Below are 26,454 nucleotides of genomic sequence, written 5' to 3' on the forward strand. Positions count from 1 at the left end.
AGATCTCTAGTCTTTCCCATTCTATTATTTTCCTCTATTTCTTTGTATTGATCCCTGAGGAAGGCTTTCTTGTCTCTCCTTGCTATTTTTTGGAACTCTGCATTGAAATGGGTATATCTTTCCTTTCTTCCTTTGCTTTTCACTTCTCTTCTTTTCACAGCTATTTGTAAGGCCTCCTTAGACAGCCATTTGGCTTTTTTGCGTTTCTTTCTTGGGGATGGTCTTGATCCCTGTACAATGTCACGCTAATGCCTCAAAATAACCATCTTATTGGGGTCTGGATACCATATTCTTTTATAGATCACAGAGAGAAAAACAATCAGTAGCTAAAGTCAAAGGCAAAATAGAGAGGGAGAGGCAGTAAAGTAAAAGGGTCTTCAGTCTTTCAAAACATCTCCAAGGGAATGACCAGCCTTTGAAGTGGGTGTGTCAAGCTCTTCTACTCACAGGTAGGGAGGGACAAACTCTGTCTCAATGAGCTGAACAAAGGCACTGTAGTTTACAGTGAAGCAGAAGGGCAAGGGTTCTTTTAGGAGGCTGTTGTGTATGATTTTACTAATAAAAGCAAGTCAAAGAAACAGTTTTCAACATGGAGTCAGAATTGGCTTCTTCTCTGCGACAAGATGTGTAGTTTGAATTTACATCTGTCTTCTTTTCTCTTAATTTTTAACAGGTGGATAAATCCCTTGTTTAAAATTGGTCACAAACGGAGATTAGAAGAAGATGACATGTACTCGGTGCTTCCAGAAGATCGCTCCCAGCACGTTGGAGAAGAACTGCAAGGGTAAGCACAGGCAGCAGGGAGAAGGGGAGGAGAGTGAGAATTTCCACATGGGGCTAAAGGTGTGTATGTGGGGGGCTTTGCCTTCCTCTGGGTTCTTCTGAGCCTCCTCCCCTGACTTCACATGCTCACCTATCTCAGGCTAACCCTGGTCTTAGCCCACTTAGGAGGTTCAGGGAATCTGTATTCCCTGTGCATCTGTGCAAGTGGAGGGAGCCCACAGTCGAGGCCTTGGAGGCTGAGCTCTGTCCTGGGAGGTGGGGTCCCTGGAGTGTTACTGAGTCCAAGCTCACTCTGCTCACCGCATGACAGACCAATGAATCTGAGAGACAAGGTATTGAGGCAAGGAATATGACTTTATTCAGAAAGCTGGCTGACCCAGAAGGTGGCAGACTGGTGACCCAGAGTAACCATCTTGTGGAGGTCTGGATGCCAGGTTCTTTTGTAGAGTCAGAGAGAAGGAAGCAATGGGGAACTAAAGTCAAAATGCAGAATAGAGAGGGAGAGACAATGGGGAAGTTAAGTGAAAAGATTTTCAGTCCTATAATACACCTCCAAGGGAATGGCCAGCCTTTGGAAGGGGAGTGTTAATCTCTTCTATTCACAGGTGGGAGGTCAGATTATCTACAAATTGAACAAAGGCACTTTAGTTTACAGTCAGGCAGAGTGGCAGGGTCCTCTGAGGCAGGCCATTACCTATGACTGTAATAACAAAAGCAACAAAAAGCAAGTCAGAAAAACAGTTTCCAACATGTAGTCAGGATCAGCTTTTTTTTTTTTTCCCTGCAGCAGGAGGAAGGTGTCTGCCCTCTTGAGCTGTTCATGGTGCTGTGAATCCAGCAAAGTTTGGCAGGAACTCATTTCCTGAGACTAGGACTTTTCTCTTCAAGGCTTGTTGAAGGGAAACACACCTGGTGCTTCAGGGTCTGCACCGTTTATCTTTGCTTACAGAAGCCCTATGGGCAGTTAGCCAGCATCTATAGGGTAGCCACAGGGCGCCTTGTAGTGAAGGCTCATCTTCCACTCCGCCCCTCCCCTGTTTTCCCTTTGTGGACATGCTGTTCTTTACTGTGCTTTGTTTCTTATCACAGGTACTGGGATCAAGAAGTTAAGAGAGCTGAGAAAGATGCACGGGAGCCTTCTTTAATGAAAGCAATCATAAAGTGTTACTGGAAATCCTATTTGCCTTTTGCAATTTTTAAGCTTTTTGAGGTAAAAGCTTTTATATACAGTGCATTACTGTATACATGCAGATCAGTACTGAGATGGATGCAACTGGTAGGGAAAGAGGCCAGAGGTTTAAGATCAGAGGATAAAATGTCTAGGAAACATGATGTAGCTCAATGGCTGTATTTATCTTTAGAATACAAAGATAATTAAAGGACTGGACCTCTGGTGGTTACTCTTTTCCTTTTAACTGATTAAAATGTAGTATCCTGGAATGAAGGACTGAAAAGAAAAGACATTTTATTCCAAGTTAGGATATTGTTCAGTTCAGTTCAGTCGCTCAGTTGTGTCATACTCTTTGTGACCCCATCAACTGCAGCATGCCAGGCCTCCCTGTCCATCACCAACTCCTGGAGTTTACCCAAACTCATGTCCATTGAGTTGGTAATGCCACCCAACCATCTCATCCTCTGTCGTCCCCTTCTCTTCCTGCCTTCAATCTTTCCCAGCATCAGGGTCTTTTCAAATGAGTCCACTCTTTGCATCAGGTGGCCAAAGTATTGGAGTTTCAGCTTCAACATCAGTCCTTCCAGTGAACACCCAGGACTGATACCTTTTAGGAGGAACTGGTTATATCTCCTTGCAGTCCAAGGGACCCTCAAGAGTCTTCTCCACTACCAGAGTTCAAAAGCATCAATTCTTCAGTGCTCAGCTTTCTTTATAGTCCAAATCTCACATCCGTACATGACTACTGGAAAAACTATAGCCTTGACTAGACGGATCTTTGTTGGCAAAGTAATGTCTCTGCTTTTCAATATGCTTTCTAGGTTGGTCATAACTTTCCTTCCAAGGAGTAAACTTTCTTTCAATTTCATGGCTGGAGTCACCATCTGCAGTGATTTTGGAGCCCGCCAAAATAAAGTCTGACACTGTTTCCACTGTTTCCCCACCTATTTCCCATGAAGTGATGGGACCAGATGCCATGATCTTAGTTTTCTGAATGTTTAGCTTTAAGCCAACATTTTCACTCTCCTCTTTCACTTTCATCAAGAGGCTCTTTAGTTCTTCTTCAATTTCTGCCATAAGGGTGGTGTTATCTGCATATCTGAGGTAATTGATATTTCTCCCGGCAATCTTGATTCCAGCTTGTGCTTCTTCCAGCCCAGCGTTTCTCATTATGCACTTTGCATATAAGTTAAAAAAGCAGGGTGACAATATACAGCCTTGATGTATACCTTTTCCTATTTGGAACCAGTCTGTTCTGTGTCCAGTTCTAACTGTTGCTTCCTGACCTGCAGACAGGTTTTTCAAGAGGCAGGTCAGGGGGTCTGGTATTCCCATTTCTTTCAGAATTTTCCACAGTTTATTGTGATCCACACAGTCAAAGACTTTGGCATAGTCAATAAAGCAGAAACAGATGTTTTTCTGGAACTCTCTTGCTTTTTCAATGATCCAGCAGATGTTGGCAATTTTTCTATGGTTCCTCTGCCTTTTCTAAAACCAGCTTGAACATCAGGAATTTCACGGTTCATGTATTGCTGAAGCCTGACTTGGAGAATTTTGAGCATTACTTTACTAGCGTGTGAGATGAGTACAATTGTGCAGTAGTTTGAGCATTCTTTGGCATTGCCTTTCTTTGGGATTTGAATGAAAACTGACCTTTTCCAGTCCTGTGGCCACTGCTGAGTTTTCCAAATTTGCTGGCATATTGAGTGCAGTACTTTCACAGCATCATCTTTCAGGATTTGAAATAGCTAAACTGAAATTCCATCACCTCCACTAGCTTTGTTCGAAGTGATGCTTTCTAAGGCCCACTTGGCTTCACATTCCAGGATGTCTGGCTCTAGGTCAGTGATCACACCATCGTGATTATCTTGATCGTGAAGATCTTTTTTGTACAATTCTTCTGTGTATTCTTGCCACCTCTTCTTAATATCTTCTGCTTCTGTTAGGTCCATACTATTTTTGTCCTTTATCGAGCCTATCTTTGCATGAAATGTTCCCTTGGTATCTCTAATTTTCTTGAAGAGATCTCTAGTCTTTCCCATTCTGTTGTTTTCTTCTATTTCTTTGCACTGATCACTGAGGAAGGCTTTCTTATCTCTCCTTGCTATTCTTTGGAACTCTGCAGTCAAATGGGTATATCTTTCCTTTTCTCCTTTGTTTTTCACTTCTCTTCTTTTCACAGCTATTTGTAAGGCCTCCCCAGGCAGCCATTTTGCTTTTTTGCATTTCTTTTCCATGGGGATGGTCTTGATCCCTGTCTCCTGTACAATGTCACGAACCTCAGTCCATAGTTTGTCAGGCACTCTATCTATCAGATCTAGTCCCTTAAATCTATTTCTCACCTCCACTGTATAATCGTAAGGGATTTGATTGAGGTCATTAAACAAATCCATTTCAGTCTGAATCTGGCAATAAGGAGTTCATGATCTGAGCCACAGTCAGCTCCTGGTCTTGTTTTTGCTGACTGTATAGTGCTTCTCCATCTTTGGCTGCAAAGAGTATAATCAATCTGATTTCGGTGTTGACCATCTGGTGATGTCTATGTATAGAGTCTTCTCTTGTGTTGTTGGAAGAAGGTGTTTGCTGTGGCCAGTGCGTTCTCTTGGCAAAACTCTATGAGCATTTGCCCTGCTTCATTCCATATTCCAAGGCCAAATTTGCTGGTTACTCCAGGTGTTTCTTGACTTCCTACTTTTGCATTCCAGTCCCCTATAATGAAAGGGACATCTTTTTTTGGGTGTTAGTTCTAAAAGGTCTTGTAGGTCATCATAGAACCGTTCAACTTCAGCTTCTGCAGTGTTACTGGTTGGGGCATAGACTTGGATTACTGTGATATTGAATGGTTTGCCTTGGAAACGAACAGAGATCATTCTGTCATTTTTGAGATTGCATCCAAGTACTGCATTTCAGACTCTTTTGTTGACCATGATGGCTACTCCATTTCTTCTAAGGGATTCCTTCCCTCAGTAGTAGATATAATGGTCATCTGAGTTAAATTCACCCATTCCAGTCCATTTTACTTTGCTGATTCCTAGAGTGTTGACATTCACTCTTGACCACTTCCAATTTGCCTTGATTCATGGACCTAACATTCCAGGTTCCTAGGCAATATTGCTCTTTACAGCATCGGACCTTTCTTCTATCACCAGTCACATCCACAACTGGGTACTGTTTTTGCTTTGGCCCCATCCCTTCATTCTTTCTGGAGTTATTTCTCTACTCATCTCCAGTAGCATATTGGGCACCTACTGACCTGGGGAGTTCCTCTTTCAGTATCCTATCATTTTGCCTTTTCATACTGTTCATGGGGTTCTCAAGGCAACAATACTGAAGTGGTTTGCCATTCCCTTCTCCAGTGGACCACATTCTGTCAGACCTCTCCACCATGGCCTTCCTGTCTTGGGTGGCCCCACAGGGCATGGCTTAGTTTCATTGAGTTAGACAAGGCTGTGGTCCTGGTGTGATTAGATTGAGTAGTTTTCTGAGATTATGGATTCAGTGTGTCTACCCTCTGATACCCTCTTGCAACACCTAACATCTTACTTGGGTTTCTCTTACCTTGCGCATGGGGTATCTCTTCATGGCTGCTCCAGCAAAGCACAGCCGTTGCTCCTTACCTTGAAGGAGGGGTATCTCCTCACCATTGCCCCTCCTGACCTTGAACGTGGAGTAGCTCCTCTAGGCCCTCCTGCACCCGTGCAGCCACTGCTCCTTGGATGTGGGGTAGCTCCTCCCAGTGCTGCCCTTGGCCTCGGATGTCGGTTAGCTCCTCTGGGCCATGCTTGTGCTCCGTCACAGTCACTTGTGTTTGTGCCATATCTAGGCTCATGTGTCATAAGCCTAGATATTTAAACAGTGGACATTTATCAATAGGCCTGTGGTCATATCCTGATAAACATAATGGGGTTTATGACTTTGTTCTGTTACAGAGATAATTAGCACATTCTTTTAGGTGACTGGAGAGTCTAGGTACAAATCCTGAGGCTCCTTCCTCTGGGGTGGGGGGGAGGTGGTGTCTGGTTTTCCATTAGTATGTTGTTTCCATAGATACTGGGCATGAAGCTCAAAGTTCACAGTCCAGCCCAAGATGGAGTCTTTCTCTCAAGATGGAGCTTGTTCTGTTTCCTCCTTCAATAAATGAAGGTTATCTTTTCAATCCACTTTCGTTTTCTTTTTAAAAGCATGTGTAAGTTTTTATTATAGCATTAAAAATTAAAATAAATTAAGTATAATTGACTTACAACATTGTATTATTTTCAGGTGTGCCACATAGGTTTTCAAGAATATTTCAAAAATACAAAAACAGTATAGGATTATAGGGCAGCAGAATATGTCACCCCAGAACATGCATCTTTGGATTGTTTTGAGCTGATTTTTTTTTTTTTTTTTGAGACTAGACACAGGAGAAGATCTGAAGACAGAGTATAAACTAACCTTCTGTGAGGGACATTTACATTGATAAAGGAAATCTCCATTTGTAAGAGTGTCTCTCTCTTTGTACCAGAAAGATGGCTCTAAATCACATAAGAATCCTGTCAGTGGAAAAGTCTTCCAGAAGCCTTAATTATGCATGACACACCCAGTCCCATGGTGTTGCTTTTCCTATTAATCTCTTATAAGTACTACCTCACTTTTTTGTTTGTCTTGAGCTCAAGATGGTATTTAAGGTAGTGAATTGAGCCAGGAGATACCTGAGTATCTCCCAGGTATATAGGAGGTCTGCATATTAATAAACTTCTGTTTCTTTTTCTCTTGTTATTCTGTCTCTTATTACAGGGAGTGTTAGTTAAGAACTCAGAGGGTAGGGGGAAAATAAGCCTCTATGTCATCCTAAGTCAGCTTCAATAGTTCCCAACTCACGAGCAGTCTTGAATCATCTGAACCCCTACTCTCACTTCCCCAAATTATTTTGAAGCAGTACCTAGATATCGCATCATTTTTATTCTGTAAATATTTTAGTCTGTATCTTTAAAAGATGTAGAATTGTCCCTTTATATAACTCTATTCCCATTATTATGCCTGAACATTAACTTTCGGTTCAGTTCAGTTCAGTCACTCAGTCGTGTCCGACTCTTTGCAACCCCATGAATTGCAGCATGCCAGGCCTCCCGGTCCATCACCATCTTCCAGAGTTCACTCAAACTCACATCCATTGAATCAGTGATGCCATCCAGCCATCTCATCCTCTGTCGTCCCCTTTTCCTCCTGCCCCCAATCCCTCCCAGCATCAGAGTCTTTTCCAATGAGTCAACTCTTCGCATGAGGTGGCCAAAATACTGGAGTTTCAGCTTTAGCAACATTCCTTCCAAAGAGCACCCAGGGCTGATCTCCTTTAGAATGGACTGGTTGGATCTCCTTGCAGTCCAAGGGACTCTCAAGAGTCTTCTTCAACACCACAGTTCAAAAGCATCAATTATTTGGTGCTCAGCTTTCTTCACAGTCCAACTCTCACATCCATACATGACCACTGGAAAAACCATAGCCTTGACTATATGGACCTTTGTTGGCAAAGTAATGTCTCTGCTTTTCAATATGCTATCTAAGTTGGTCATAAACATTAACTTTAATATCATCAATATTGAGCCATTGCACACATTTGTCCTATTTCCCCCTGCCTTGTAGTCTGAAGCAGAATCAAAAAAGGTGCATTTGGTTGACAGAGGTTGCATGGGTTACTTTCTATTCCCCTCTACCTCCTGTCTCTTTCCTCTCAGCTATTTATTTTACTTATTATTATTTTTTAAAGTTATTCCTCTTTGGTTATTTATTTATTTTATTATTATTATTTTTTACTTTATAATATTGTATTGGTTTTGCCATACATCAGCATGCATCTGCCATGGGTGTACACGTGTTCCCCATCCTGAACCCCCCTCCCACCTCCCTCCCCATACCATCCCTCTGGGTCATCCCAGTGCACCAGCCCCAAGTTTCCTGTATCCTGCATCAAACCTGGACGGGCGATTCGTTTCTTATATGATATTATACATGTTTTAATGCCATTCTCCCAAATCATCTCCCCCCCACCCCCCATAGAGTCCAAAAGACTGTTCTATACATCTGTGTCTCTTTTGCTGTGTCGCATAATGACAACCCTGTATGCGAGACAGCAAAAGAGACACAGATATATAGAACAGTCTTATTATTATTTTTTAAATGGAAGAAACCAAGTTGTTTGTCCTGGAGAGATTCCCACAGTCTGGATTTGGCTGACTGCTTCTCTCGCTGTGTCATTTAACATGTTCCTCTGACAGCCTACAGTCCATGGGGGTCACAGAGTTGAACACGATTGAGCGACTAACACTTTCACTTTCTGGCACCTTAAGTTAGTGGTTAGAAGCTGATCTGACTCATTCAGGATTTCTCTGCCCCTCCTTTATATAGGAGGTAGGCTTGTAGGGTTGTGCACCTCCCTTATAAAGTAGATAAAGTCTTCTCTTTTTGTGTGTGTGAGATGTTAGGAACTATTCATAATCATTACTCAAGTTTCATTAACTCATTAGGAATTACAAAATGTTGACGTTCTAATTCTCATTTTTACCTTTTTCATTTATTAGCTAAAATAAAGAGCCACTTTGTCATTGTTAACTCTTTGGTTACCCCGAGCTATAGTATGCATAGGAATGTCAGGGGAAATTCTTATTTTTTTAACTTAAAGCATTTTTTTCCCCCTTCTTTGTTATTTTTGCCAAGCCAAGTGACATGTGGAATCTTTGTTCCCTGACCAGGGATCAGACCCATATTCCCTGCATTGAAAGTGTGGACTCTTAACCACTGGACCACCAGTGAAGTCTCTTTTTTACTTTTTTTTCTTAATATATGTCCTTTGTCGTAGTGTAGTTGACTTATAATGTTTCAGATGTACAGTAAGGTGATTCAATTATATATAGTAGTATTAGTCACTCAGTCCTGTCCAACTCATTGTGACCCCATGGACTGTAACCTGCCAGGCTCTTCTGTCCATGGAATTCTCTGGGCAAAAATACTGGAGTGGGTTACCATTCCCTTCTCCAGAGGATCTTCCCAATGCAGGGATCGAACCCAGGTCTCCCACATTTCAGGCAGATTCTGGGCCACAAGGGAAGACTCCAATTATACATATATGCATATATTATTTTTTAAATTATTTTCTATTATAGGTTATTATAAGATATTGGTTATAACTCCCTATGCTATACAGTAAACCTTTGTTGCTTTTCAGGTATTTATTTTTTTAAAAGTAGGAATCTAGCATTCTATCCATACTAAGTCAAACAAGTAGAATCAAAATATCATAAAATTTTTATCTAGGTAAAAGCTCATGTTTTCTAAAATATATATATTATATATATTATTTATTTATACAAAAGCTTTCCTACTGCACTTGATAAAGGCTTGAGGAAGAACATCAAAAACAAAAGAAGAGATGGAGAAATTGGAAAATACAAACTAAATAAAATTGGAGCACTTAATATGAAATAGAAAAAGTGAAACAAGTTAGATAAAAGTAAAAGATCATCATATAGTCCAGTTATTTTTATTTTATTTTTTAAAAGTGTTTACCAAATTTTATTTTATTTTTATTTTTTTAAATTTTATTTTATTTTTAAACTTTACATAATTGTATTCGTTTTGCCAAATATCAAAATGAATCCATCACAGGTATACATGTGCTCCCCATCCTGAACCCTCCTCCCTCCTCCCTCCCCATACCATCCCTCTGGGTCGTCCCAGTGCACTAGCCCCAAGCATCCAGTATCGTGCATTGAACCTGGACTGGCATCTCGTTTCATACATGATATTTTACATGTTTCAATGCCATTCTCCCAAATCTTCCCACCCTCTCCCTCTCCCACAGAGTCCATAAGACTGTTCCATACATCAGTGTCTCTTTTGCTGTCTCGTACACAGGGTTATTGTTATCATCTTTCTAAATTCCATATATATGCGTTAGTATACTGTATTGGTGTTTTTCCTTCTGGCTTACTTCACTCTGTATAATAGGTTCCAGTTTCATCCACCTCATTAGAACTGATTCAAATGAATTCTTTTTAATGGCTAATACTCCATTGTGTATATGTACCAAAGCTTTCTTATCCATTCATCTGCTGATGGACATCTAGGTTGCTTCCATGTCCTGGCTATTATAAACAGTGCTGTGATGAACACTGGGGTACATGTGTCTCTTTCCCTTCTGGTTTCCTCAGTGTGTATGCCCAGCAGTGGGATTGCTGGATCATAAGGCAGTTCTATTTCCAGTTTTTTAAGGAATCTCCACACTGTTCTCCATAGTGGCTGTACTAGTTTGCATTCCCACCAACAGTGTAAGAGGGTTCCCTTTTCTCCACACCCTCTCCAGCATTTATTATTTGTAGACTTTTGGATCGCAGCCATTCTGACTGGTGTGAAATGGTACCTCATAGTGGTCTTGATTTGCATTTCTCTGATAATGAGTGATGTTGAGCATCTTTTCATGTGTTTGTTAGCCCTCTGTATGTCTTCTTTGGAGAAATGTCTATTTAGTTCTTTGGCCCATTTTTTGATTGGGTCATTTATTTTTCTGGAGTTGAGCTGTAGGAGTTGCTTGTATATTTTTGAGATTAGTTGTTTGTCAGTTGCTTCATTTGCTATTATTTTCTCCCATTCTGAAGGCTGTCTTTTCACCTTGCTGATAGTTTCCTTTGATGTGCAGAAGCTTTTAAGGTTAATTAGGTCCCATTTGTTTATTTTTGCTTTTATTTCCGATATTCTGGGAGGTGGGTCATAGAGGATCCTGCTGTGATGTATGTCAGAGAGTGTTTTGCCTATGTTCTCCTCTAGGAGTTTTATAGTTCTGGTCTTATGTTTAGATCTTTAACCAATTTTGAGTTTATTTTTGTGTATGGTGTTAGAAAGTGTTCTAGTTTCATTCTTTTACAAGTGGTTGACAAGTTTTCCCAGCACCACTTGTTAAAGTGATTGTCTTTAATCCATTGTATATTCTTGCCTCCTTTGTCAAAGATAAGGTGTCCATATGTGCGTGGATTTATCTCTGGGCTTTCTATTTTGTTCCATTGATCTATATTTCTGTCTTTGTGCCAGTACCATACTGTCTTGATAACTGTGGCTTTGTAGTAGAGCCTGAAGTCAGGTAGGTTGATTCCTCCAGTTCCATTCTTCTTTCTCAAGATCACTTTGGCTATTCGAGGTTTTTTGTATTTCCATACAAATTGTGAAATTATTTGTTCTAGCTCTGTGAAGAATACTGTTGGTAGCTTGATAGGGATTGCATTGAATCTATAAATTGCTTTGGGTAGTATACTCGTTTTCACTATATTGATTCTTCCAATCCATGAACATGGTATATTTCTCCATCTATTAGAGTCCTCTTTGATTTCTTTCACCAGTGTTTTATAGTTTTCTATATACAGGTCTTTAGTTTCTTTAGGTAGATATATTCCTAAGTATTTTATTCTTTCTGTTGCAATGGTGAATGGAATTGTTTCCTTAATTTCTCTTTCTGTTTTCTCATTATTAGTGTATAGGAATGCAAGGGATTTCTGTGTGTTGATTTTATATCCTGCAACTTTACTATATTCATTGATTAGTTCTAGTAATTTTCTGGTGGAGTCTTTAGGGTTTTCTATGTAGAGAATCATGTCATCTGCAAATAGTGAGAGTTTTACTTCTTCTTTTCCAATTTGGATTCCTTTTATTTCTTTTTCTGCTCTGATTGCTGTGGCCAAAACTTCCAAAACTATGTTGAATAGTAATGGTGAAAGTGGGCACCCTTGTCTTGTTCCTGACTTTAGAGGAAATGCTTTCAATTTTTCACCATTGAGGATAATGTTTGCTGTGGGTTTGTCATATATAGCTTTTATTATGTTGAGGTATGTTCCTTCTATTCCTACTTTCTGGAGAGTTTTTATCATAAATGGGCGTTGAATTTTGTCAAAGGCTTTCTCTGCATCTATTGAGATAATCATATGGTTTTTATTTTTCAATTTGTTAATGTGGTGTATTACATTGATTGATTTGCGGATATTGAAGAATCCTTGTATCCCTGGGATAAAGCCCACTTGGTCATGGTGTATGATCTTTTTAATGTGTTGTTGGATTCTGATTGCTAGAATTTTGTTAAGGATTTTTGCATCTATGTTCATCAGTGATATTGGCCTGTAATTTTCTTTTTTTGTGGGATCTTTGTCAGGTTTTGGTATTAGGGTGATGGTGGCCTCATAGAATGCGTTTGGAAGTTTACCTTCCTCTGCAATTTTCTGGAAGAGTTTGAGTAGGATAGGTGTTAGCTCTTCTCTAAATTTTTGGTAGAATTCAGCTGTGAAGCCGTCTGGACCTGGGCTTTTGTTTGCTGCAAGATTTTTGATTACAGTTTCAATTTCCGTGCTTGTGATGGGTCTGTTAAGATTTTCTATTTCTTCCTGGTCGAGTTTTGGAAAGTTGTACTTTTCTAAGAATTTGTCCATTTCTTCCACGTTGTCCATTTTATTGGCATATAATTGCTGATAGTAGTCTCTTATGATCTTTTGAATTTCTGTGTTGTCTATTGTGATCTCTCCATTTTCATTTCTAATTTTATTGATTTGATTTTTCTCCCTTTGTTTCTTGATGAGTCTGGCTAATGGTTTGTCAATTTTATTTATCCTTTCAAAGAACCAGCTTTTGGCATTGTTGATTTCTGCTATGGTCTCTTTTGTTTCTTTTGCATTTATTTCTGCTCTAATTTTAAAGATTTCTTTCCTTCTACTAACCCTGGGGTTCTTCATTTCTTCCTTTTCTAGTTGCTTTAGATGTAGAGTTAGGTTATTTATTTGACTTTTTTCTTGTTTCTTTAGGTGTGCCTGTATTGCTATGAACTTTCCCCTTAGGACTGCTTTTACCATGTCCCACAGGTTTTGGGTTGTTGTGTTTTCATTTTCATTCGTTTCTATGCAAATTTTGATTTCTTTTTTGATTTCTTCTGTGATTTGTTGGTTATTCAGCAGCGTGTTGTTCAGCCTCCATATGTTGGAATTTTTAATTGTTTTTCTCCTGTAATTGAGATCTAATCTTACTGCATTATGGTCAGAAAAGATGCTTGGAATGATTTCTATTTTTTTGAATTTACCAAGGCTAGCTTTATGGCCCAGGATGTGATCTATCCTGGAGAAGGTTCCATGTGCGCTTGAGAAAAAGGTGAAATTCATTGTTTTGGGATGAAATGTCCTATAGATATCAATTAGGTCTAACTGGTCTATTGTATCATTTAAAGTTTGTGTTTCCTTGTTAATTTTCTGTTTAGTTGATCTATCCATAGGTGTGAGTGGGGTATTAAAGTCTCCCACTATTATTGTGTTATTGTTAATTTCTCCTTTCATACTTGTTAGCATTTGTCTTACATACTGCGGTGCTCCCGTGTTGGGTGCATATATATTTATAATTGTTATATCTTCTTCTTGGATTGATCCTTTGATCATTATGTAGTGACCTTCTTTGTCTCTTTTCACAGCCTTTGTTTTAAAGTCTATTTTATCTTATATGAATATTGCTACTCCTGCTTTCTTTTGGTCCCTATTTGCTTGGAAAATCTTTTTCCAGCCCTTCACTTTCAGTCTGTATGTGTCCCCTGTTTTGAGGTGGGTCTCTTGTAGACAACATATGTAGGGGTCTTGTTTTTGTATCCATTCAGCCAGTCTTTGTCTTTTGGTTGGGACATTCAACCCACTTACGTTTAAGGTAATTACTGATAAGTATGATCCCGTTGCCATTTACTTTATTGTTTTGGGTTCGAATTTATACACCGTTTTTGTGTTTCCTGTCTAGAGAATATCCTTTAGTATTTGTTGGGGAGCTGGTTTGGTGGTGCAGAATTCTCTCAGCTTTTGCTTGTCTGAAAAGCTTTTGATTTCTCCTTCATACTTGAATGAGATCCTTGCTGGGTACAATAATCTGGGCTGTAGGTTATTTTCTTTCATCACTTTAAGTATGTCTTGCCATTCCCTCCTGGCTTGAAGAGTTTCTATTGAAAGATCAGCTGTTATCCTTATGGGAATTCCCTTGTGTGTTATTTGTTGTTTTTCCCTTGCTGCTTTTAATATTTGTTCTTTGTGTTTGATCTTTGTTAATTTGATTAATATGTGTCTTGGGGTGTTTTGCCTTGGGTTTATCCCTTTGGGACTCTCTGGGTTTCTTGGACTTGGATGGTTATTTCCTTCCCCATTTTAGGGAAGTTTTCAACTATTATCTCCTCAAGTATTTTCTCATGGTCTTTCTTTTTCTCTTCTTCTTCTGGAACCCCTATGATTCGAATGTTGTAGCGTTTAATATTGTCCTGGAGGTCTCTGAGATTGTCCTCATTTCTTTTAATTCGTTTTTCTTTTATCCTCTCTGATTCATTTATTTCTACCATTCTATCTTCTAATTCACTAATCCTATCTTCTGCCTCTGTTATTCTACTATTTGTTGCCTCCAGAGTGTTTTTAATTTCATTTATTGCATTATTCATTATATATTGACTCTTTTTTATTTCTTCTAGGTCCTTGTTAAACCTTTCTTGCATCTTCTCAATCCTTATCTCCAGGCTGTTTATCTGTGATTCCATTTTAATTTTAAGATTTTGGATCAATTTTACTATCATTATTCAGAATTCTTTATCAGGTAGATTCCCTATCTCTTCCTCATTTGTTTGGATTGGTGGGCATTTATCCTGTTCCTTTATCTGCTGGGTATTCCTCTGTCTCTTCATCTTGTTTAAATTGCTGATTTTGGGGTGTCCTTTCTGTATTCTGGCAGTTTGTGGAGTTCTCTTTATTGTGGCTTTTCCTTGCTGTGTGTGGGTTTGTACAGGTGGCTTGTCAAGGTTTCCTGGTTAGGGAAGCTTCTGTCGGTGTTCTGGTGGGTGGAGCTGTATTTCTTCTCTCTGGAGTGCAATGAAATGTCCAGTAATGAGTTATGAGATGTCTATGGTTTTGGGGTGACTTTGGGCAGCTTGTATCTTGAAGCTCAGGGCTGTGCTCCTTTGTTGCTGGAGAATTTGCTTGGTATGTCTTGCCCTGGAACTTGTTGGCCCTTGTGTGGTGCTTAGTTTCAGTGTCGGTATGGAGGCGTTTGATGAGCTCCTGTCAATTAATGTTCCTTGGAGTCAGGAGTTCCCTGGAGTCAGGGTTTGGACTTAAGCCTCCTGCTTCCAGTTATCAGTCTTATTTTTACAGTAGTTTCAAAACTTCTCCTTCTATACAGCACCATTGATAAAACATCTACGTTAAAGATGAAAAGTTTCTGTACTGTGAGGGTCACTCAGAGAGGTTCACAGCGTTACATGGAGAAGAGAAGAGGGAGGAGGGAGTTAGAGGTGACCCAAATGAGATGAGGTGGAATCAACAGTGGAGAGAGTGGGGTAGCCAGTAGTCACTTCCTTATGTGCACTCCACAACTGGACCAGTCAGAGATAATCACGGAGTTATACAGAGAAGAGAAGAAGGAGGAAGGAGACAGAGGTGGCCAGAGAGATAAAAGGGGGTAATGAAAAGGAGGGAGACAGATCCAGCCAGTAATCAGTTCCCTAAGTGTTCTCCACCATCTGGAACACACATAAACTCACAGAGTTGGGTAGAGTAGAGAGGGGTTAGGGAGGAGACACAGGCGACCTGGTGGAGAAAAAGGAGAGTCCAAAGGGAGAGAGAGCAGTCAAGCCAGTAATCTCGCTCCCTAGTGAAAAATGGGTCCTGAAGATTGGGTTCTTAAAGGTACAAAATTGGTAACAAATACATAAAAGCAAAAATTAAAAATCTAGAGTAGAGTTTGGAATTTCAAAATACAATGTTAAAAAAAAAGGAAGAAGAAACATAAAGAGAGAAAACAAACAAACAAAAACAATGTCGCAAAATTATAAAGAAAATACAGGTACAAATTTGATATCAAATACAAAAAAGCATAAATTAAAAATCTAGAGTAGAGTTTGGAATTTCAGATATACAATGTTATATAAAAGAAGAGAATGAAACAGAAAAAAGAAAAAAAGTCACAGAAATTATAAAAAAAACTGTAGGTACAAAATTGATAACATATACCAAAAAGCTAAAATTAAAAAACTAGAGTAGAGTTTGGAATTTCAAAAATACAATGTTAAAGAAAAGAAGAAGAAAAAAAAAGGTCAAAAAATTATAAAATATATATATATGAAGTTTGCTGAAGAAGAAAAAAATAGGGTCTTTTTTTTTTTTTTTTTGCAAAGTAATAGGTTATAAAAGTGAAAATTAAAGGAACAATAGAGGACTTAAAAATTTTTTTTTTTAATTAAAAAAAAGAAAGAAAGGAAGAAAGAAAGAATGATCGTAAAAATAGTAAACATATATCTAGGACTTTCTCTGGTTTTGTTGTATTGTGGGTTCAGTTCATTTTTGGCTAGTTCCTTGGTCCGACTTATATTTCTCCAGATCTATAGGCCCCTTCCTATGTAGTCCGTAGTAACCACGGGGTTTTAATCTATTGCCCGTAGCTTCCAAGGCGTTTCCCTCTGTTATAACTTCTTCTGTTTGCTGGTCTCTTCAGTGTCTGACTTCTGCCCTGACACAAAGGGGACAGTGGGGGAAACTTTTTATTTTTTTTAGGCTCACTTGTTCAGTCGCACTGTGGGGAGAGAGGGAGGGATGTTGCAAACAAATAACACTGGCGTGCGCTTGCAGTGCCTCAGCCACACTGGGTCTGCCCCCACTCACGGCGCGTGTAGCCTCCCTGCCCACACTGCTCGGGCTCTAGGTTGTTCCGCCGAGAACAATCCGAGGCCAGCCCTGGGCTGCATGTACCTCCCAGGTCCAAGCCGCTCAGGTTCAGGCACTCGGGTAGTCCTCAGAGGCACAGACTCAGTTGGGCCTGCATTTTGTGCTCTTCCCAGGTCCGAGCAGCTCAGGTGATGAGGTGTTTGGCGAACTCCAATGCTGCGACTTATCGCCTCCCCGCCACTCGGTTATCTGGGTGTAAAACCGGTGCACCTTCTCAGGCAGATGTTGACCGTCCAGACCCCCAAGAAGTTTTAGTTAGCAAAGAAGCCTGCTTACAGTTTTATAGATAATGTCTCTCTGGGGCTGCGATTGCCCCCTTCCTGCTCTGGCTGCCTGTCACCAGAGGGGGAAGGTCTGCAGCCGGCTATCTCTGTTCAGTCCTTTGTTCCGTGTGCGGGCCTGGTGGTGTCTTAGGTTGGGGCTGGCTTTTCGCGTGGTAGATATCCCACTGTCTGGTTTGCTAGCCCAAATTATTTCGCTCAGATAATGCTCAGGGTATTCAGGCCAGATTCTTACTCTAAGCGATGCAGCCGGCGCCGCGCCTCCCTGCCCAGCCCCCACTTGCTAATGGCGTGTGCAGGCGTCTGTGCTGCTTCTCCGCTGGGGAAGTTACCGTAGGGCTCGCAATCTGTGAGTTTTACTTGTTTATTTTTCCTCCCTGTTATGTTGCCCTCTGTGCTTCCAAAGCTCGGCACAGATTCAGCAGTGAGAAGGTTTCCTGGTGTTTGGAAACTTCTCTCTTTTTAAGACTCCCTTCCTGGGATGGAACTCCGTCCCTCCCTCTTTTGTCTCTTTTTTTGTCTTTTATATTTTTTCCTACCTCCTTTCGAAGAGTTGAGCGACTTTTCAGGGTGCCTGATGTCCTCTGCCAGCATTCAGAAGTTGTTTTGTGGAATTTACTCAATGTTTAAATGCTCTTTTGATGAATTTGTGGGGGAGAAAGTGTTCTCCCCGTCCTACTCCTCCGCCATCTTGGCTCCTCCAGTCCAGTTATTTTTAAACATGGCTGTTCATTAGAGATATATCTAAAGCTCTGGAGAAAAAAAAGCAATACCTATACATTTATATTTTTCGAAAAATTCCAAGATAATTCTGATATGCATCTGGATTTAAAAAAAGGATACAGGAAGCTTGGGGCTGGTGCACTGGGATGACACAGGGGGATGGTATGGAGAGGGAGGTGGGAGGCAGGGGTTCAGGGTGGGGAACACGTGTACACCCATGGTGGATGCATGTTGATGTATGGCAAAACCAATACAATATTGTAAAGTAAATAACAATAATAATAATAAAATTAAAAACAAAACAAAACAAAAGTGGTAACAAGTTTTTTCTATTAAATTGTAGTTTTCATGATATAGAGTATTATTTTTCTGTTGACCAATCATGACAAAATGGTATTAAGTGAGTGAGGTGAAGTGAAGTGAAGTCGCTCAATCGTGTCTGACTTTTTGCGACCCCATGGACTGTAGTCTACCAGGCTCCCCTGTCCATGGGATTTTCCAGGCAATAGTCCTGGAGTGCATTGCCATTTCCTTCTCCAGGGGATCTTCCCAACCCAGGGCTCGAACCCGGGTCTTGCTTTGTCTTTGGATGTGGGGTATCTTTTTTTTTTTTGGTATGTTCCAGCATCCTCCTGTCAATAGTTGTTCAGCAGTGAGTTGCAATTTTGGTGCTCTTGCAGGGGAAGATGAGTGCATGTCCTTCTATTCTGCCATCTTGAACTGCCTGTTTTTACATTTTAAAAACTAGTTTTCAAAATAGTGAGTTGCTTCTCCTCTGGAGATAATGAATTTTGTGCCGTTGTTATTTATTTTGTTGTTTTGTGTAGCCCCAGAGTATTTAAGCATTTCTGATGTGCTTCAGTTGTTATGATGATTACAGTTGTTATGCTTAAGCCAAACTTTGGCCATCTTTGGCCAGTGGGAGTCCATCCAGGTTGGGTCCTAAGTCTTTTGTACGTATTCTAGTAGGCTTAGCTAGCCTTTTTTCCTTTCTGGTGTGACAAGATATTTCTAGTTCATCTTGTACAGCTTTTCCCCCAGCCCTGGTATCAGAATTTCTTCAAGCAACTCTGGCTCCTTTTGGTGGGAAATGGTATCTAAAGTTTATAGTCTGAGCACTAGAGTTACTCCTTGCTGCTTAGTTGTTTATTGCTTCTCAGCTTTTTGATTGGACAAAGAGAGAATACATTTAACAGTTTTTAAATTTGGTTTATTTTTATTTTTGGTTGTGCTGGGTCTTTGTTGCTGTGTGGGCTTTTCTCTGGTTGCTGCAAATGGGGGCTACTCTCTGGTTGTGGTGTGTGGGCTTCTCACTGTGGTGGCTTCTCTTGTTGCAGAGTACAGGCTCTAGGGCACTCAGGCTTCAGTAGTTGTGGCACATGGGCTTAGTTACACTCTGGCATGTGGAATCTTCCTGGGTCAGAAATAGAACCAGAGTCTCCTGTATTTGGCAGGTGAATTTCTAACCAGTAGACCACCAGGGAAGCTGTAGAATACATTTTTTTTTTTAAGGTAAACATATCATGAGTCTACATGAGTATTTCCAATTCAAATCAGATTCAGGACATTAGTGTTTTTTCTTCATCTCATTTCTCTTAAATCTATAATATATCTCTTTTTTCCTGTCATCTATTCTCTGTTGTCCCATATCTAATCCCAGTTTTCAATGATAGCAATATAATTATATTCAAGTGTTTTACCTTATGATATGAACACTATCACCCATAATGTGACTTCTCAAAAGAGTTTTAGAATTTTTTTGCAGTTCATATTCTCTTTAAGTAGATATCTCACACAGAGGGTACATTTTCAAATTATTTTGTTTTAAAATCATTTAAAAATAGTTCTTTTTAATATGGCTCTGCCAACCAATTGGATGAGTATATATTTAGTTACTTTTGTTTCACTTTACTCTGAGATTTTAGGAGTTGCTTTTTAAAAAATTAGTTGTTTTGTAATTATAATTCTGTATAATGGTTTCATGCTTCCAAAGTTAAATCAGCAGAAGAGCTACTTTTTTTTTTAAAAAGGTGATATCCTTGTTCCATTCTAATTCCTTCTCCTTTTAGAGGCAACTTAACAAACCCATTTGGATTCATCTTTTCATTTTGTGAATGTAGTGTTTTCTGAACACTCAATTTTTCCTACTGTGCAGAAAGGTCTTAATTTCATCATTGGAACCTCAGGATTTGGGGTCATAAAGATTTTTCTGGAAGTATGATATGTCATATTGAATTCTGATTAAAACCCTTTGTGGTAGACATCCCTGGCATTCCAGTGGTTAGGAATCAGCCTGCCAATGCAGGGGACACTGGTTCTATCCCTGGTCTGGAAAGATTCCACATGCTACAAGGTAATTAAACCCCACTGCACCACAACTACTGAGCCTGTGCTCTAGAGGTTGGGAGCCACAACTAAGGAAACCCACGTGCAAAGAGCCCGTGCTAGGCAACATGAGAAGCCACCACAATTAGAAGCCTGGGCACTATAACTACAGACTAGCCCCTGCTTGCTGCAACTAGAGAAAGCTTATTTTCAGTAATGAAGACCACGCACAGCCAATCAATCAACCAACCAATCAACCCACCTACCAATTCAGTCAGCCTTTGTGGTACTTGTAAGTAGGTCTGTAGCTTTTCCAGGCTCAAATGCCATGACATTGTGGGAGAGGAGGATAGCAGATACTTACATGGGATTAGTTCCTGTACCCAGAATTGTCCATGGAGAGGGAACTTCAGGATCCATCCTTAACCAGTTGAACCTAAAGCAGATTCTGGAGGCAGGTCTCAGTTCTTTGAGTGCTCTTAACTGCATTGCTCCCCTAGGTGATGCTAAGGTGCAGTCAGGATGAAGACCACTGTGTAAAAGAGGAGTGAAAGTATATGTAGGGTCCTGATGGTTATGATTTCCCCAGATTCACTGCTTTTCCTCCTTAGTTCTGGATCTTTCTAAACTCTACTCTTGTCACATGTCCCCCATTTCTAAAGATTAACTGCCTGTTCATTTTCCCACAAACTCACTCTTTTCTGCCTATGTTTGACTCAAGCAGTCTTTCTTTGCCTGATTTCTATATCCTGTGTTTTCTTTCTTTTTTTTTTTTGATCATGGAATTGGGCAAGAAATGTTTCATGGGGAAACACTGAGGAGGCATTGTACCCTCTGAGGAAATTCTAGCACCAAACGTGTAAGAAGTTCCCCTGAACCAAGACATGGGGTCAAACAGATGATGCTTTTAGAAGGCTAAATACGAAGGACTCCATCAAGAAATGTCTGCCTCAGAGACTCTGAGACTCTCAGAGAACTCTGAATGATGAGCATTGTGGAATTAAGTTGGGCTCTTTAAAAAAATCTTGTATGGTTTTACAGTTGTGAAGAATACTTGTGAAGGAATAAAACTATTTTTAGTTGGTTTGTGGAAAGAATTTTCATTGGGTCATAGATTCGTGTCAAAAGTGAAGGATTTATGAGGATGATTTTTGTCCTTGTTCCTACTTATCTGGTTAGTTTCAGGTCTGATAGTGACTATTTTCTCAGCTGTTGTATTTCTTACTAGTTGAGGTTCAGGATCAAGAATAGACAGAGGAGTTCAAGCTATGGGACATGAACTAGCATTACTCTTTAATAAGACTGTTTTTTAAACTGGGTTATTAAATGATACCTTTTAGTATAAAAATCCTGACACTTAAGCAGTAATGACGTACCTTTATTTGCACTCCCCCTCACCCCCGAATTTGTTGCATCTGTCGGTATGCTCTTTGGTGGGTGATATTGCTCTTACTTTCTTTTATAATTACACCAATGCTAGGCTAAATCAAAGAGCTGAGTAACAGGCAACAGTGACTCCCAGAGACAATCATAAGTTTCAGGACAGTTTGGGAAGGCAGGTGTTAGTGCTGGGCTTCTGGTGGAGAGCCTCAGGTTTGCAGGCTGCAGCACTGGGCTGTCCTTGGCCATACCTGGGCTGGAACTGTGCATGTGTCCAGTTTGACATTCTTGCTTCTCTGTGCAAGCCTCCCATTCCACCTCAGTAAACTCTATAAAAAGTGTGTTTTATCATCTATTGTATGAGGGGCTCTTTTAAGCTCTTCATGCCCCTTGGAACGAATGATGAAGCATGCTGGAAAGGTAATAGTGAGCCTTTGTGCTTTTGAGAACTGAGCATCTTGCTCTGATTTGATCATCTTACCCATATTTAACTAAGCATTATTTGCTTACTTCTCTATTGTTGCTGTTTAGTTGCTAAGTTGTGCCTGACTCTTGCAACCCCATGGATGGTAGCCTGCCAGGCTTCACTGTCCATGGGATTCTCTAGGCAAGACTACTGGAGTGGGTTGCCATTTCCTTCTCCAGGGGATCTTCCTGACCCAGGGATCGAACCTGCAGCTCCTGCTGCATCTCCTGCATTACGGGCAGATTCTTTAACGCTGAGCCTTTGGGGAAGCCCTACTTCTCTATAGTAGATGAAAACTTCTGTGACCTCTTGGAAAACAAAGCAGTTGATACAGGGTGTGAACATGTGTGTGCAACAAAACAGGAGTGTTGGGGTTCAGTGTCACACCCATCTGAGGGATGAGGATAGCTTTCTGTACATATCCTGATTGGGTACTAGTTGGCTGAGCAGAAAATGCTCGTTAGTTTTGTCTTATGTTTAGTGTTTTGGATTCTGCTTTCCCTTCCTCTTGTGCATGGGTTCCCCAACTTCAGATAACAGAAGAGAACTATCAAAGCAGGCCTGCCAGTTGTTTACCTTGTCTGTGTTAGTAAGGAGATTGCTTAAAGGAAAAATTTATCTCAAAATGGAATTCCAGAAAGATTTCCAAGCTTTTGGCATTTTGTCTTTTGATAAGTCTGTGGAGAAAATGATGTTGAGGGCCTAAGTGTTTACTTTTTGTGACTTGAATTCGTGTTGAGAGTTTGATTTTCCTTCCTGGGGAAAAAGGGTATTTTCTCAAGGTGTGACTACAGGGAGGAAATAGTAGGATGTTTGGTGGAGTGGCTATTTGGCAGGGTGGGCAAGTGTTGCTATTTCTTTGGGGAAAGACAATTGTTTTCTGTAAGTCTTACTCAGGAGTTAAGCCCTAATGCCTCCCAACTTATTGGTTTAGTATTTTAAATTTTTTCTCTGGGGAAGAAATAATTTCTTCCAAACCAACACCTGCAGTGTGTGGCTGATGGAGAACCACGGATGTTTTATTTTTAGCTTGTCTTCTGCTGTGTTTAACTTTTAACTCCAAGGAACATCCCAGCTTCTAAGGTCTAGAGATATATTGATGCAGTGCCACCTGGAGCTGAGAGTTTGGGAATCTCCCAAGCCTGGTTTATTTGTGATACTCCAACAAAAGCTAAAGTCTGATATCTTGATCTGCTGACATGTGGAATTCTGGCTGGGAAAGATTGTATCTGTTTTTTTCCAATGTGTCAGTTCATAAAGGCTCTTAAAGCAAAAGATGATAGCAGGAGTGTGTCATGCCTACATGTGCCATCTTGACTTTTCTGTCGGGCTGGGATGTTGAGACTACAGGGGACAGGGGCAGGCTACCAGCAGGGCTTGCTCATATGGAAGCAAATCTCTTATCCTTCTTCTGTCACCTTTTCCTCATTCATCTTAGGCAAAGACTCACTTGGTGTTTTACTAAATGTGTTCTAAAACACTGGATGTAATATTTATTGAGCATCCACAGTGTGCCAAACACAGTGTACCAAGGATTTATTACCTTGGAAAATTTTGGCTTAAGTTTAAAGCTATTGTCTGCTTGTCTTATAGAAGAGAGTGGATCTGTATATTTTTCTTTTAGATTAGCCATGAGTGTAGCATTTTGTGAAAATGCCATTTTAATATGCTAATAATAAAGGTGAAGCTGGTTTGTGTATAGAAATGCAAGAGACTTATGGGTATTGATTTTGTTTCTTGAAAGCTTACTGAATTCATTGATGAGCTTTGGTAGTTTTCTGGTAGCAGCTTTAGCAATTTCTATGTATAGTATCATGTCATTTGCAAACAGTGAAAATTTTACTTCTTTTCCAATTTAGATTCCTTTATTTCTTTTTCTTCTCTGATTGCTGTGGCTAGGACTTTAAAAACTATGTTGAATAAGAGTGACAAGAATATACATCCTTTTTTTGTTCTTGATCTTAGAGGAAATACTTTCAACTTTTCACCATTGAGTATGTTAGCTGTGGGTTTGTGGCATATGGCCTTTATTTTGTTTAGGTAAGTTCCCTTTATGCCCACTTTCTGCAGAGTTCTTACCATAAATGGGTGTTAAATTTTGTTGAAAGCTTTTTTCTGCATCTATCGGGATGATCATATGGCTTTTATTCTTCAATTTGTTAATATAATATATCACATTGATTGATTTGCATATACTGAAGAGTCCTTGCCTCCCTGAGATAAATCCCACTTGATCATGGTGTGTGATCTTTTTAATGTGTTGTTGGATTTGATTTGCTAGTATTTTGTTGAGGATTTTTGTTTCTATGTTCATCAGTGAGATTGGCTTGTAATTTTCTTTTCTTTTCTTTTTTTTTTTTTTTTTGTGGTATCTTTGTCTGTGAAGCCATCGGGTCCTGGACTTTTGTTTTTTGGGAGGTTTTTACTCACAGTTTCAATTTCAGTACTTATGATTAGTCTGTTTATAGTTTCTACTTCTTCCTGGTTCAAAATTCAATCTTGGAAGGTTTTATTTTTCTAAACACTTGTCCATTTCTTTGAGGTTGTCCACTTTATTGGCATATATTTGCTTATAGTAGTCTCTCATCTTTCTTTGTATTTCTTTAGTGTCCATTGTAATGTCTCCTTTTTCATTTCTAACTTTGTTGATTTGAGCCCTCTTCCTTTTTTTCTTGATAAGTCTGGTTAAAGGCTTATCAATTTTGCTTATATTTTTGATGAACCAGCTTTTAGTTTCATTGATCTTTTCTATTATTTTCCTTATCTCTATTTAATTCATTTCTGCACTAATATTTATCATTTTTTCCCTTCTCCTAACTTTGAATTTTTTTTTTTTTACTTCTTTCTCTAGTTGCTTGAGGTGTAAGATTAGGTTGTTTATTTGAGATTTTTCTTGTTTCCTGAGATAAGATTGTATTAGTATAAACTGCCCTCTTAGAACTGCTTTTGCTGTATTCCATAGGTTTAGGATCATTTTGTTTTCATTTGTCCCTAGGTATTTTTTGGTTTCCTTTTTGATTTCTTCAGTGATGCATTGGTTGCTTAGTAAGATATTATTTAGCTTTCATATCTGTTTTTTTGTTTTGTTTTTTAACAGTTTTTCCCTTGTAGTTGATTTGTAATCCATAATGTTGTGGTTGGATAAGATGCTTGATATGATTTCAGTGTTCTTAAATTTATTGAGGGTTGCTTTGTGGCCCAGCATGTTAGCTATCCTGGAGAATGTTCCATGTACACTTGAAGAGAATGTGTATTCTGCTGCATTCATATAGGATGTCATATAAATATCAATTATGTCCATATGGTCTAATATGTCATTTAAGGCCTCTGTTTCCTTATTGATTGTTCTGTCTGTATGGTTTGTCCATTGATGTAAGTGGAGTGCTAAAGTACCCCACTTTCTTGTGCCAATGTTGATTTCTCCTTTTATGAAAAGACAACCCACAGAATGGGAGAAAATATTTGCAAATGAAGTGATTGACAAGGGATTGATGTTCAAAATATATAACAGCTTATGCAGCTCAAAATACATACATACATACATATATATATATACCCAATCAAAAAATTTGCAGAAGGTCTAAATAGACATTTGTCAAAAGAAAACAGACAGATGGCCAAAAGGCACATGAAAAGATGCTTAACATTGTTAATTATTAGAGAAATGCAAATCAAACAATGAGTTGTCACCTGACACCAGTCAGAATAACCATCATGAAAAAGTCTGCAAATAATAAATGCTGGAGAAGATGTGGAGAGAAAGGAAACCTCCTACACTGTTGGTGAGATTGGAGGTTCCTCAAAAAAACTAAAAAAATAGAACTACCACATGATCCAGCAATCCCTCTACTGGGCATGTATCTGGAGGAAACCTTAATTTGAAAAGAGACATGCACCTCAGTGTTCATTGCTTCACTATTTACAATAGTCTGGAAGCAATATAAAAGTCTATTGACAGAGAAATGGATAAAGAAGATGTGGTATGTATATACAATGAAATATTATTCAGTCACCAAAAAGAATGAAATAATACCATTTACAACCACACGGTTGGGCTTAGAGATTATAACACTGAGTGAAGTAAGTCAGATAGAGAAGGACAAATATCATATGGTATCAATTATGTGTGGAATCTAAAAAAATGATACAAATGAACGTTGTTCCAAACAGACTTCAAGCACGGTTTTCAAAGGGGAAAGGCAGGGGGAAGAATAAATTAGGACTTTGAGGTGAATATATACACACTACTATATATGAAATTGATACTAATAGTTAACAAGGACCTACTGTGTAGCATGGGGCTTCCCTCGTGGTTTAGTAGTGAAGTATCCACATGCTAATGCAGGAGATGCAGGAGATGTGGTTTTGATCCCTGGGTCAGGAAGATCCCCTAGAGGGGAAGTGGCAACCCACTCTAGTATTCTTGCCTGGAGAATCCCATGGACAGTGGAGCCTGGCAGGCTACAGTCCATAAGGTTGCAAAGCATCACACAGTGAGCAGACAGCACTGTGTAGCACAGGGACCTCTACTCAATAATCTGTGATAGCCTATATGGGAAAAGAATCTGAAAAAGAGTAGATATATGTATA

At 39.5% G+C, this 26,454-nt stretch overlaps 1 protein-coding gene across 1 annotated transcript in view; it reads left to right on the forward strand.

The window, feature by feature from the left end:
- The window catches only part of LOC109567078 (ATP-binding cassette sub-family C member 4-like), a 383,334-nt gene that overhangs the window by 80,689 nt on the left and 276,191 nt on the right, over window positions 1–26,454 (forward strand). The window contains exons 2-3 of the mRNA XM_070800391.1: window positions 674–784; window positions 1,873–1,993. Coding sequence (XP_070656492.1) covers window positions 674–784; window positions 1,873–1,993 — 232 coding nt within the window. The remainder of the gene's footprint in view (window positions 1–673; window positions 785–1,872; window positions 1,994–26,454) is intronic.

This window comes from Bos indicus, chromosome 12 (genome assembly GCF_029378745.1).
Source record: "Bos indicus isolate NIAB-ARS_2022 breed Sahiwal x Tharparkar chromosome 12, NIAB-ARS_B.indTharparkar_mat_pri_1.0, whole genome shotgun sequence".
NCBI lineage: Eukaryota > Metazoa > Chordata > Mammalia > Artiodactyla > Bovidae > Bos > Bos indicus.